Source organism: Chanos chanos, chromosome 3, assembly GCF_902362185.1.
Source record: "Chanos chanos chromosome 3, fChaCha1.1, whole genome shotgun sequence".
Classification (NCBI taxonomy): domain Eukaryota; kingdom Metazoa; phylum Chordata; class Actinopteri; order Gonorynchiformes; family Chanidae; genus Chanos; species Chanos chanos.
In genome coordinates this window covers 37365001-37378732 of record NC_044497.1, presented here as the reverse complement: position 1 = coordinate 37378732, position 13732 = coordinate 37365001, and the positions used below count along the sequence as shown (strand labels likewise).

The 13732-nt window shown below is 40.7% G+C and overlaps 1 protein-coding gene across 1 annotated transcript in view; it reads left to right on the top strand.

Moving 5' to 3' along the window:
- The window catches only part of lgr6 (leucine-rich repeat containing G protein-coupled receptor 6), a 62398-nt gene that overhangs the window by 35675 nt on the left and 12991 nt on the right, over positions 1-13732 (top strand). Inside the window, exons 3-6 of the mRNA XM_030767823.1 lie at positions 2895-2966; positions 5471-5542; positions 9290-9505; positions 10177-10248. Coding sequence (XP_030623683.1) covers positions 2895-2966; positions 5471-5542; positions 9290-9505; positions 10177-10248 — 432 coding nt within the window. The remainder of the gene's footprint in view (positions 1-2894; positions 2967-5470; positions 5543-9289; positions 9506-10176; positions 10249-13732) is intronic.

The following is a 13732-nucleotide window of genomic DNA, read 5'->3' as shown; positions in this document are numbered from 1 at the left end:
CCCTGTACTCAGTGAGAATAAACTTTACTGTAAGAGTGGGCATTTATTTCTCTTAACTCACTCACATTATTCCTCTTAGCCATCACTTTAATTACCTCTCAGAAAACAAAACCAAATTAAGATACACTGCAAAGTAGTACGATCAAAGTTTTACAGTTTTTTAGCTCCCAATGATGCGTCTAATCAAAGACATGCACCCTCCATGTGGTAGGGGGGCAAATACTAATGCTGGCCAGCCACTGTGGGGAAGAAGAGGAAACTAATGCTGAGAGAAACATTGGGGATGTGTGGAAAGTAGTGCAGGCTGACTGAGCAGGGAGAGTAAAGATATGAATGGTAACCAGCTATAGTGGTAGAATAGGATATGGTAGTGTTAGCCAGCTGTTCACATATGAGCTGGGTCCCAGTTCTGTCACCTGCTGTCACCACAGCTCCCAGTTGTCAGGAAACGCAAACCATTCACAATATTTCCACAGTCACCAAACATAATATCCCCCAAACAGCCAAGCCACATAAACTACACCTAATAAACATATCATCACAACTTGAAAAGTCAGCAAAATAACCCCCCCACCCTCCAAAAAAGTACAAAGAGCTACATTAAGCAGGCATTCATTTCTGATGATTACCCAATGTGTGCAGACAGCAAGTATCGGCAAACAGCTGTTATGAAACTGTAAACAAAATGGCCATAGCCTAACCCAACACCCCCTGTAAAAGTGCCTTCACAGTTCAGTCACACTAGAGCAGAAAAAGGCCTCACTTCTTTGAAATACATTCAAAATAGCAGCAATACATTGTGCAACTGGCATCAGTACATCGCATTAACATGAGCTTTTGATACCGTCTTGGAGCTCAGATTAAGCTGAATCTGCTTTGGTTTGAAAAAACTCTTGGGTCGCTCCTCATCTTTGCCATTTACACCATGTTTTTCTTATTCTCACCTCCTTCGTTCACCTCATTTAAAGCCCATCAACCGAAGTCAGCACACTGAATCACGGGCAGTGGGAGAGAAACTGGATGAGAAACAAAGCATTTCAGAGTGTTGGTTTCAAAATATATAAGCTTTGATCGATTTTGTGGGTTACAAGTTGACAGAGTATTTTTATTGATGTTGAGACCTTCTGACCTCACTAGTCATAGACAGAGCCAGGGCTAAATCCCATCTGTAAACCTATCAGACCAAATTTAAAACTGAACATTTCCATTTTAGCACATTTAATCATAACATTTATGAGTGTTAAAATGGACAGAAAGTAAGCATCTCTCATGTTTATTTTAAAACATCAAAGTTACAATCCACAGCTCGAAGAAGTCATAAGCACATTTGGAACTGTCTATAAAAACACTATTTAAGGACTCCACCGCCTAAATCCCTGGTGGTGACGCTCATTTGAGATCCATGGGAAGAGACGCTACATTTAAAAATGTCACTCTTCTGTAAAGGGGTGAACTGCTTGTATCCAGATCTCACACTTCTATTATTGTTCACCCGCTGCTCTCTGAATTTCTCCCACAACACAAATGTTTGGCGCAGCTTTATTCAAACAGAAATGGACTCTGTGGCAGTGGTCTGGAAGGATTGAGAGAAAAGGGAACTGACTTCATCTCTCTAAGCTCACAGCATTGGACGTGTGAGCATGTGTCAGTTTTCTGGTCTGACACGCCAAAGGCACTTCTCACCACTGCTTCACTGCCTCCCTCTGACAGCAAGGGTTTATTTTGGATACACTTGACACATCCATCACGTTTGCTAGTCTGACTTAATAGCTAAGCAATGACCGCAATACACAAATCTTCCTATTCTTTCACATAAGAGAAATGATTTGGCAGCAATAAGTACAACCTCCACGTGTGAGATGGAGAGACCTCAGGAGAGGCGAGTGTGAAGTGTGTGGCATTTGGGTGGTCTTTACCCCTCAAGAGACCAGAAAGTGTGTTTAGACTACCATTCCAGACTTGAGGCCAGAGATGAATTTTTGGGTGTGCCACCCATGCAAACAGCAACGGACCGTTATTAGGTGATTTGTTTGATAAACAAATTGATTAGTTAAAACAAGGACAGCTGTTTGTTATTTGGTTGCCGTTCCCATCCTTAAATGCCTTCCAAACACAAGGCTTTCCAAAGGTGTGCTGTCCAACATCAAGCTTGGCAGCAAAATAAAAACTTAAATTAAATAGCCAACACAGTTTGGTGCGTTTAAGAAAAAACATCAAGCAAGCATGTATAGCTTGATGTCTGTCAGTTATATGTATTTCTGCAGTGACATGTTTTGTAATTATCCTGGTCTTCAGAAATGACAGCTTCAAAAAAGGAGTGAGAGATCATTAAGGAAAATGTAATACACTGAAATTCAGGCTCCTATTTCAAAGTGAGCTGATGTGTTTTGAATTCATGGTTTGTGGCAGGCAGAGATCTCTATTACCATAGGAAGAAAGAGAGAGGAAGGGAGGGAGAGAGAGAGAGAGATGTTTCAGACCCAGCTGTGGAAGAATTTGAGTCAGGGGACTATTCTGTTCCCAGCAGGTTTTGATGTTGAAGGTTAGTGAGTGTTCAAAGGAACTCCGACCTGTTTGAATCAGCCAGACACCTCTGTTAAAACAATCAGTGTGCTGCACTGCCAGTGAACTCAAGCTCATCTTTGTCTCTTATGAACGCAACCTTATCTAGATCTCCTGTTAACCCAGGCTTATAATTGTCCTCTTTAAACCTACTCTAATGCCTGTCCCTTTCCCAGCCCAACCTCACCAATATCCCCTTTAAACCCAAACCCATCTCTGTTGATTTTAAACTCAACACCATCTCTGTCACCAGTAAACACAATATGAACCCTAACCTCTTGTCTATCTCTGTCACCAATCAACACAACTTTAACCTCTTCTCCTTCTCTCAGGCGTCTATCTGGCAATCACCTGAGACACATCCCTGGAGCTGTTTTTCAAGACCTCTACAACCTCCAAGTTCTGTAAGTAATGTGAGAGAGTATAGAGTGAATGGCTGCATATATGAGTATGTTGGTGAATAACCGAGTATGTGACTGAATGAGAGAATAAGCCTGTGGGTGGGTGAGTGTGACAATGTCTGAATGAGTAAATTGTGTCTGTGGATGAGAGAGTGAAGGAGCGAAAGAACAAGAAGCCCTGATTCAATTTGCACCCATTCACTGACTGTGACAGGCTCTTTTATTGGGTAGGAAAGCCAGGAATCTGTAAAGCAAAAAATTCTTTGCTTTTTTTTTTTAAAGATAGTCCCCAGGACCGTAATCAGTGTGTGCCACCACCTGCTATCAGTCTTAATTAGTCAGAAATATATTAGATAATTCAAAGTCAAGACCACATATTGATCTTACAGTAAAGTATATGTGTGTTTGACCTGCTGGTTTAATGTAACTGGCCCAGGGCATTGAGACTGGGCAGCAGGGTCTGACATAGATAATGAATCAGGTTTAGTGTTCCTTACCCTGAAGGTGTTGACATCTGATCCAGCAAGTTCTGAAGAATCCACACCAGTCAGTCATCCATCAAAACAGTATTCAGCACCACATTCACAGTTCTGTTTACCACCCTGCAGAGAAGATGTTTTCCTACACAACCCCAAACACTCTAACACACAAATACTGGGAGTCGTTCTTTTTTTTTTCTTCCCCTTGTGTATTGGCTGACTGACAATGTGAAGATCAGCGTTCCCCAATAGAAGTCAAGAAAATAAACGCTGACATCACAATCACACTCATATGGTGAACATTAAGCATTTACATAAACAACATTACAACTGACCTTTGAGTTAAAGATCACTACAAAAGCAGACCAGAAAAGTTAAATACTCTTGTTCATCCGTTTTTTTCCTGATGGTTAAGGAGGGAAGAGGGGGCTGGCTGAAAGACCCCAACATATTATGTCATTACAGGAAATTGAACACCCCAGATGCCTTAGGGGTTCAGGGGCAAACCACAAAGTCCTGAATTCCTCTGTTCTGACCTTGGAGTGGTTAAAATGCTAATTGTTTTCCGCTGCCATTCTTTTCAATGCTTCACTGTCAGGGAATCTTTACAGCCACTCACTGACCTTGTTTTGGGATTACTTTAAGTTTCAAAGCAGTTGTTGTCTGCAATAACTTTGAAACACAAACCCCAAAAGTTAAAATAGCCTGTTCGAAGCCAAAACAATTAAACCGTATTTTGATCCTGAACTGAAATAATTCGCAGACATCTCCGTCTCAAGAACCTGAGAGACAAAACTCATTTTTAGAAGTCTACACACACACACACACACACACACATATGTATAGATATATATGTGTGTGTATGTACGTATATCTTAGAAACAAAAACAAACAAGTGAATAAATAAGTGAAGAAAATGAGAAGTGAACAAAATACTGTGATTTTCTAATGACTCCAGGAGTACAAAGCCAGCTTTTGACATCATTTTTGGATTTCAGACCATCTGAAGTCTGATCACACAATGGCCACAGTGGCACCATGATTCCCCGATAAAGCCACGGTGGCTACAATGACACTCTTATTCCTCAGAAACACTGGTAACTTTATTCTCCATGCTCAAATGTCTGGGGTTTCAGTCCAATGGACATGATAAAGCTACGCGCTGTAGAGTTAGAGCCTGTAGTCTATGACTGCCTATGAGCCGTCACGTTGGAATAATTTGCATTGTTCAGAGTCGAAGGCCGTATTATTCACCGCCTTTCCTCTTTTATTCAGTGAGTGCTGCAAGAATGACATCAGCAGCCCACCCAAGAAGCCCCCCCCACCCCCTCCAACACACACACACACCCCAAACTTTTTGTCTTTCCATCTCTTCTCGTTCTTTTTCTCCCTGTGTCCCTCCCTTACTTTGGTTTCCACCATTGAAAGGTAAACCACTCACTGAGTGAAGTCATATCTCATGATTTATTGATGTCGGAAACTAAATTTGCTTTCACCTTTCTGTGTAAATACCCACTCACCAAACTGGCAGACCCCAAACCCAAAGGGAACCAGCCGTGCTCACGTTCCCTCATCTGCAGGCCTGTTTGTGGTACCTCTCAATCAAAACGTCACTGGAATTAGAGAGCTAGTTTAGGACAAAAGTGGGAAACTCATTTTGAAGTTGTATAAAACTTTTCATGGCTCTGGATTGAAGACGTTGTTGATGTATTGTTCCTGATCAGATGGATGTTGAACACTCCCAAGAGCTGTATTTGGCCTCTTTGATGAAAACTTACAGATTTGTAATAAGTTGTTATCCTCTAATTGTAAAACAGACATAAATACCGTATGACACAACATATTTACAAACACAGATAAACACTGAGAGTTAGTGGCCTCAAGGATAATTAGGTCTCGGGATTTGGACCAATAGTTCAATAATGATCCTTAACAGACAATTGTCAAACACTAAGAAGTGTAATGATTCATATGTAATCGGCAAGCAAACTTTTTAATACTGTAATTTGTTTTCCTGTTTTTCCACAGGATGCTCCAGAATAACCAGTTGGAAAGATTACCCAGTGAGGATCCTTGGGACCTGCCCAATCTTCTGTCTTTGTGAGTGTGAGCCTCCAAATTCATGCTCACTAGGTCTTGTCAGGTGTAAATGTTTAAGTTAAGCAGTCTACTGTGTCATCCAAGCCTATAGTCCATGTCTATGTGTTAAATCTTATGTTGGAGTAATGCCTATGGTCCAAGTCTCAGGTAACCTCACTGTTAACTGCTTATTCCTCTTCAGAATTTTCTGAAGATTAGTCAACTGCTCTCTCCAGAGATATTATAACCCAGCACCAAAGTTCTGTCACATGTTTTCTGTTAGCAAAAGAAAATGTGTTCTTGATTGTATTTGGATACGAAGATGTAGACAGATCCAAACACTACATTTCTACAAAAATTCACACATGTCTGTCATATCTTTATGAAATTCCTGGACTTGAGTACAGTTCTGATCACGAAACACATGTCAATACCAGGTGTAAACCAAGTCAGGTTGAACACTCTGAACTCAACAAACACCGGAAGCACGGAGAGAACTTCACGTAGTTTTTAGACAAGAAGAGGGAAAACATTTCCACAAAACAAGGCTGTTTTTTTTAATGGAGAAATTTTGAATCCTTCTTCCATTGGAAAGTCATTAATCACAAGGTATCACGATCACATACGTAACACTCTGATAGGAGCTGTAATTAGTTGTGCTGCGGATAGATTTGCTTATTACAGTAATCTGTCCATGAACTAACTGCTGGCAGAATCCAGGCACTAAAGCCAAGTTATTTATATGCCTATTAGGAGCACTAAGGTCTTCATTAAGCTGAGAAGATCAGGTTCCCATTTATGGCACACATGCTAGTTGTAAAACAGGTGTTCTGTGGCAACACAAGTGTAAGATGGCAAACTCGGTCACGCTTGGTCACACACACGAGAGGAAGTCCAGACTTAAATACCAGGATGTAACAGATGTTTAAAGCTGTGTATTACTAAGGAAAATTAATGAGAAAAAACAAAACATTTTTGATGATCATTGTTCTTTGGCCCTTTTAATCTGCAATTTGAGAAACTGAACTAGAATCAAATTCTTAATATGTTCTCAATCTACTTAAAAAAATATTTTTCCTCAGCAGATCTGTCAAAATATTATGTGAATTAGGTCTCTGAGAATATATCATAGCTTTTGAATAATGAATGACTGTTTCAATGTGATTTTAAAATGGGCAGAAAGGGACTTGTACAGTTAATGGAGCATTTGAAACCTGTAAGCTCACATGGCAGCGTAGCTTCCGAAAGAATATCTAGATGTTCAATGAGCTGTGAAGGAGCGTTGTTTCCTATCTGGATCTCTCCTGTCTCTCTCCCTGCCTTTTTCTCTCCTAATCAGACTCATACTCTTTTCTCAACCATTTACCCATGAAGAAGTCAAAATCTAAATATTATGGGAATTCTATCTGGTTTGCCTGTTTCCAGCATCATATACCGCACTCCACGCATTCCACATGACTTCAGCGTTCCCACTCCCAACTGTATATTGCTGAGGTGCTGTAGCCCTGTCTCCCCAATGAATAATTCCCCATAAATATCCATTTGCTCACTTCCTCGACCTTCGTGAGGATGTTTTCATTAGAGTCATGGCGTAGACTTTTAATTTCTGTGCCACCTACAGAGTTTTTCCACGTGGAAGACACGCATGATTCCAGAAGGTTTTCTGGCCCTCCCAGAACGTTGTGGAGAACATTGGCATCAGGCCAGAGTAGTCACGCTTACTATTAGATTCCAAGGTTACAAAGACACGGTGATTCAGCCTGGTGTTGTGAACATTTACCCATTCCCACCAGAGGACAAAAAAAAGCTGTATGGTGATCACAGACGTGTAATTAGGTCTAATGATAAGCTGAAGATTGGGAAATTACTGGGGCGGGCTTGCCGAGAGTGAGGTCTTCTGGCGCCTGATATATCAATGGATGGTGGTGGTGGGCATGGGGGGGGCCAATGAAAAGAGAGAGGGAGATAGAGACTACAGAATCTTGCCTTTGTTTTGTCTCAGAGTTGAATACCATGGGTTAACTGCACCCACAGTACAATAAGAATATAGAGACACATGAGATCAGTTACATCAGCTTTACCTCACACAGCCCTCAGTGTATAACAGACTGATCTTCCCCACTAGACAGAAAAGACAAAACACAAGGGCGGTTCAAATTTGAAAAAGGTGAAAATGTGAATGTACACTTTATGCAGTACGTATAAAATCACTCAGATTTGTTTCATTTGGAAAGCTGGTATTTGGTGGTTGCGTTACCTTCTCACATCCCTGGAACATTTTTTGCTGGCAGAATGAATTGCATGGTCTGGGTTCAAGTTCCTACCTCAATAATGTGCCTCATACATTACCCCAAACAAGCGAAGAGGGGGCAGCGCACAGAGGTTAAGAGAGGGCAAAGAGAAATGAATGACTGAGTGTGAAGGTTCAGCAAAGGGAGGAATGCGGAGTAAGAGTTTGTGGGCAGCCCAACGTGCCCGGGGAGTAGTCGTACATCACTGCTGGGTGGAAGGTCGGCGTAATGTTGGGGGGGGGTGAACAGATCTACTCCTGAAGGGGTGCATTCATTAGATCAAAGCTTCCATGTGTTGACAAAGGAGGTACATTTATCTTGTTTGTGGAAATGTCAAGGTCTGTTCGCAGCCATCCTGAAAGAAAAAAAAAAAAAGAGTTTCAGTCCATCTGAAGAGCTGTCGAAGCATTCTGTCTGGCTGTCTCCATTCTTTTATTCCCAGAAGTTCTGCTTGCTTCCTCACAGGTTTTATCTGAGACAAGGGTTTTCTTTTCCTTTGGGGGGGTGGGGGTAATGTTGTCTGAGAAATGGTCTTGGAGAATTTCCAGTTAGCATGGCACAAACTCCGTTTTGGCATGTTTTCAAACTTAACCAGATCAACCCACTGAACAAGAAAGCTCAAAACCCCATGAAATAGTCGATTGGGGCCTTATTACACGACTGAACAGAGCCCAGATGAAAGAGCAAGGCTTTGATGTGGTCGGGGACCATTGTGTAATCAACTTTTTGGTGACTCTGCCGAGTCTGCCCGCATTGATTACATCCTTTCCCTAGGAATGGGGTGGGGGGGGCAAAGGAGGGTTACCTGTAATTAATCTGTCCTTTTTTCCAACGCTTGACTTCCACTGGAAGTCTCAGTTGTAGGTTGAGAGTGACACCTTTGTATGCCTTGTTGTGGATTTCTGTATGAAGGCCTTGGCACCCTGTGCTAGTCAGTCATATTCTGCAGCAAACATGCCTGTGCTAGCACAACTAATGAACGCAGCTATAAATCAGAGTGAGTGGCAATAAAGATGTTCAGCGTTGCCAAACCATACACAGCAAAGACAAAGAGAAACGGAGTATCAAATAATGTTTAATTGGTTTAATTACCAAATCAACAAAGCCCAGATGTATCATTAGTAGCCCACAACAAGGCCTTTGGGAGGAGCACACACTGCCTCTGCACTGCCTCCTCTCTTTGTTTTTCTGGGTTTTGGTCATCCGCAGAGTGAGTTTTTTTTTTTTGCAAAGATGGACACAGAGAGAGAGTGACAGAGAGATGACAGAGGTGACAGAAGCCAGAGGGAGCAAAGTGTATAATGATGAAGTGAAGGATTTTACTGGTGGAAGTTTGTGAGACAGTCAAACAGGTTTGATGAAGAGATTATACTGTTTGCAAACACACACACACGTGCGCTCACACAGTGACTGAATAATACTTCTACCTGGCAGTGATTATGTTTTGAAGTGTCACCCTTACTCTTTCCTCATTCAGACGGTTGGATGCCAACCTCATCAGTGATGTACCAGAACGGGCATTTTTGGGCATGCGATCACTGCGCCACCTGTGGTTGGATGACAATGTCCTGACAGACATCCCAGTTGCAGCTCTGAATAACCTGGGTTCCCTCCAGGCCATGACCCTTGCCCTCAATCGCATCACACACATCCCTGACTACGCCTTCCGCAACCTCTCCAACTTGGTTGTGCTGTATGTATAAAAAACACAGCTTTCATTTACTTTCTTCCTGTTAAATTATTGTCTTTATGCCTTGGACGTCTCTTTTTTGTAAGCCTCAGTTCACTTTGATGTGCACCTGTGAGGAAGAGATAGGCTATAGAATGGTCATATATTTAGCATGTTTTAAGTCATTTTGGTCTTTTTCTTGAGAGCACAGATAGATTACAGATTAAGGTCCCAAAAACCACTCTGACAATGCGGTACGGCATGGTGTTGCATGGTGTCGTGTGGTATTCTGACTGGTGTGTTGCGGTGTGGTGTGATGTGACACTGGTGTGTAAAATAAAGGATACAAGGTCAACTCTTACTATGAGTCATGTCCCCCTCCAGGTGTGTTGTGTTGCTTTATGATTCCTTGCAATTTGAAGCATGAAACGATGCAGTGTCAGGTTTCACAACTGTCTCAGCTTCATTCATTAGCCCTGTGATGAGTAGATCTACATCATTATCATCACTTCACATTGGGGAGAAATCCATTCCAATTATCTTTTACAAATTAAAGAAATGAAAACATGGATTGATTCTATGTTTCATTTAGTATCAGAGTGTGTGTTTTTACAGAGTCATGGGGTCTGATGAGCAGATGTTTCTAAGGAGCATTTTGATGTTTGCTATGATTATAATAAATGTTTCATCTTCAGGCATCTTCACAATAACCTGATCCGTACGCTGGGGCAGAACTGCTTTGAAGGACTGCATAGTTTGGAGACTCTGTAAGTGTGTTTTTTCTTTACCTGCTCTTAAATCTGACAGAGGGTGTTTCCCCTCCCAATGAAAACAAACCACAGACACTGTTCCATCAAAATCAAAATAAATTTCTGTCATATAAAAGACATTTTGTTATTGATGTATATTTACTGATAAACAGTGACGAGTAATGAAAAAGAAATCAGTTTTAGTTGTTTTTGTTGTGTGGTTTACATGCATATTGACAGACATAGCCTTTTAAAATGGCTGTCCTTACTATTTCAAGGATGTTTGCTAATCATGTCCATGAAACCTTTCCCAAATTATAAGTCATATTAAATGTCAGAGCTCTACCAAGAATATGTTATTACTGAAGTCCAGCTGTTGACACCGAGTAGTTTAGTTTATCAGAACCTTATGTATCATCAGATGATGTAAATGACTGCCGATCTGATTTTTGACGTTTTTGCGATTCAGTTGGAACTTTTCTTAAACTGGGATAAATGTCATCCTTTAATTTGAAACACACTTGTAGAACAACCCTTTAGTCTATAGACTACTCATGAAATCATGTGCAATGTATTAAGTAGTTTTTCTTTAAAATTAGTTTGGCTGCTTCACAATATCAATAAGAATCTATGTTAAGCTTTTTTTTTTTTTTCATTTCAGTGGTGGTGCTCATGCAATCCTTTGTAATGCAGAGCCATTTTTAGTGTCTTTGTAAACAAACCAGACTTTATGAAACTTCAGCTGTTGAAATATACACATGTAAATCATAGAGCTTTAGTTTCCAAAACTACCCCTCTCATTAAAGTGACTTAAATCAAAGAGATGAAGAGCTGGCTTTCATTTTCTATATGATTATCATAATGAACCATAGATAAGAGTCTCCTCAAAGACCTCAGTGTCCTGTACTGCCTCCAGAGTCTCTTTGATCATTCAAGCCAAAAGAACGGATGCAATATCAAACATGTTCATGCTTAAACCAACAGCTAGTAAAGTTTATAACTGAGAACCAAGTCACTGCTTTGAGATTTCTGTCTATTCAATGCTCTGTCCATAATGTAAACATTCATTCACCAGTGGAGTCGCAGAAAGTGCTGTATCTCAGTAAACATCTACCAAATACTAGTGTTTCCTCTCAAAAATATTCTTATTGGGGTAGAGGTAAATTACACTATGCCCTGTTACTGAGGTAATATGTTTAAATCTCATGGTTACTACCAGCTGGGTTGGGCATCACAAAGATCACAACTGGCCATGTTCTGAGAGGGTCAGCCAGCCATTTTACCTTCCCTGTCATCACAATTCAGGAACTAAAAGATCGCTGGACCATCTGCAAAACTGCACACGCTACTCCTCAACCGGCACAGGGTCATGTCACGGTAGGGACTTATGACTGCACAGAGAATTCTACACCAGATTGAATAAGGAGAAGAAATCCAAAGAAACCCTTATTGTTTGCTGTACTAGTCGCTATATAGTTGATCTGAGTGTGTGGCATGTTAATAGTATGATGCCCAGATCCCAGACGTGACTCCGACAACATAATAGCTTTTTTTTTCTTGTTTTCCACAAGTAAAATTTGTTATGAATCAGTGACTTCAGTGAGCTGGAATATGGGGGGGGGGATCCCTATAAAACATGAAAAACACTATTAAAAAGTTGTGTGAAATTTTTTCAAGTGCCAGAAATATGACGGCAGCTTGTATTGGTGTAAGTGGCTCATGAAAGGCATTAGTCAGAGCAGAGTGTGGGAGAGCCACTGACTTTAAAGGGCTGAGTGTATACTGGAGTCCCGGTGGTCCTCAGACAGGAAACACACTGTTTTACACCTGCCATTACTGGAGCACCACACCACTAAAAACATATTTGCCATGTGAGAAATATTACAGACATACACATGACTGTCCACGTCTGAAAGTTGCGAGAAACCAAATGTGTTGATCTTTATTACTGACTGGTCTGAGTTAACGCCTTAGAAAGTTACAGATTTTGAAACAGGTGTGTGTAATAACACTGTATTTCAAACCTCATTGGTCTAGCTTTGAAATGTCACATATTCATGTAAATAATTCATGCAAAATGCATTATGAATGTGACACTGGAAAGTTGTCATACCTAATGATACCTGTGTATAGCATTCTAACATTTGACACAGGTGTTTTTTTGTGCTTAGGCTGTCTAATAACTGTATTGCTGATACATTATAACATAATGATATTTTATCATTTAATATAAATCTTATTTTCAGTCTCAATGAGGCTTATAGAAGTTGTAAAAACACTGTACTGTCAGAACACCGTAAGTTTAAATCCTGGTTTCTGAGGTGTGGCTCTTGACTTCCTCTCTAAAGAATGTGTGAACTGGAACATGAGGGCAGGATGTGTATGGAATGGCCAAGTTTTATGACTAGCATCACGAAGCCTCAGCAATAGGGTGATCCCATTCACAGGCCATATTACTCACATAGAAACCCAAGATGACAGCATAGACCCTACCATCTGCACAGGCCAGCTCAGCTGCCAGGTCGGAGAAAGAGTGTGCGTGTGTGTGTGTGTGTGTGTGTGTTCGAGAGTGTGCATTCATACGTTTGTATGTGCTTGTGGATTCATGTGGTGGCCTGCACATGTGCTTGGGCACATGCAGTGTGTGTCTAACTAGAAGTGTGTGTTTAAATACGTGTGTTTGTGTGGAGTTAAGCCTGTGGTAAGACTAGGGTGGGTTATGAGGGTTTTATTGTTGTTGTTGGGTTGAGTACAGGGTGGTGACTGAACAGAAAAACTCTGTGATCCAAACAATGAGGTCGGCTCAGGAAATTAAAAGCATTATTCCTCTGCATTATATAAAAGATTAAGCTCAAAACAAGTCTGAATGATTTTTTTAAACAATTAAGAAATGAGAATAGACAGGGCGAAGCTTCACTCTGTGGAACTCACTAACTGGAACAAATTTTTTCTTGTCCCTTTTCTTTGATGCCAAATTCACATAGACTAGAGACAGATATTCATTTGCAACCTTTGAGGATAAACAGAAACATTTTCATTTGTTTCCTTATTTAGCAGATGCTCTTATGCAGAGTGACTTACATCCAGTGCACAAGTGAAAGAGAAAACTAACGGAGCTAACGGAGGCTCCTGTAAGCACTAGTGTCAGTTCACAGACATTATCTCACACACAAGGCTTATGCAAGAGTTTTGAGTAGTCATCTTTTACCCTGAATAGGGTAATTCATCACAATCTTTTATTTTTTTTATATGTTTGTTTCACTGTTTCAACATGAGGGTGACTCTCACACATTGGACTCTTTTGTGCTTTTAATGGAATTTTTTGGATGAAGTTCCAGGTTCGACGTTTAAACTTCTTGAGATGACTCTTGGGCTCAGATAAAGGCATGTGACTATAAAATCTTCCTCTAATTGGCTAACAAGGTCATCAGTTTAATAGTCATGGCACTCGCAGGGGTGGGAAGGCATATAATTTTAAGTTTAACTTTTTTCCTGGTTATAC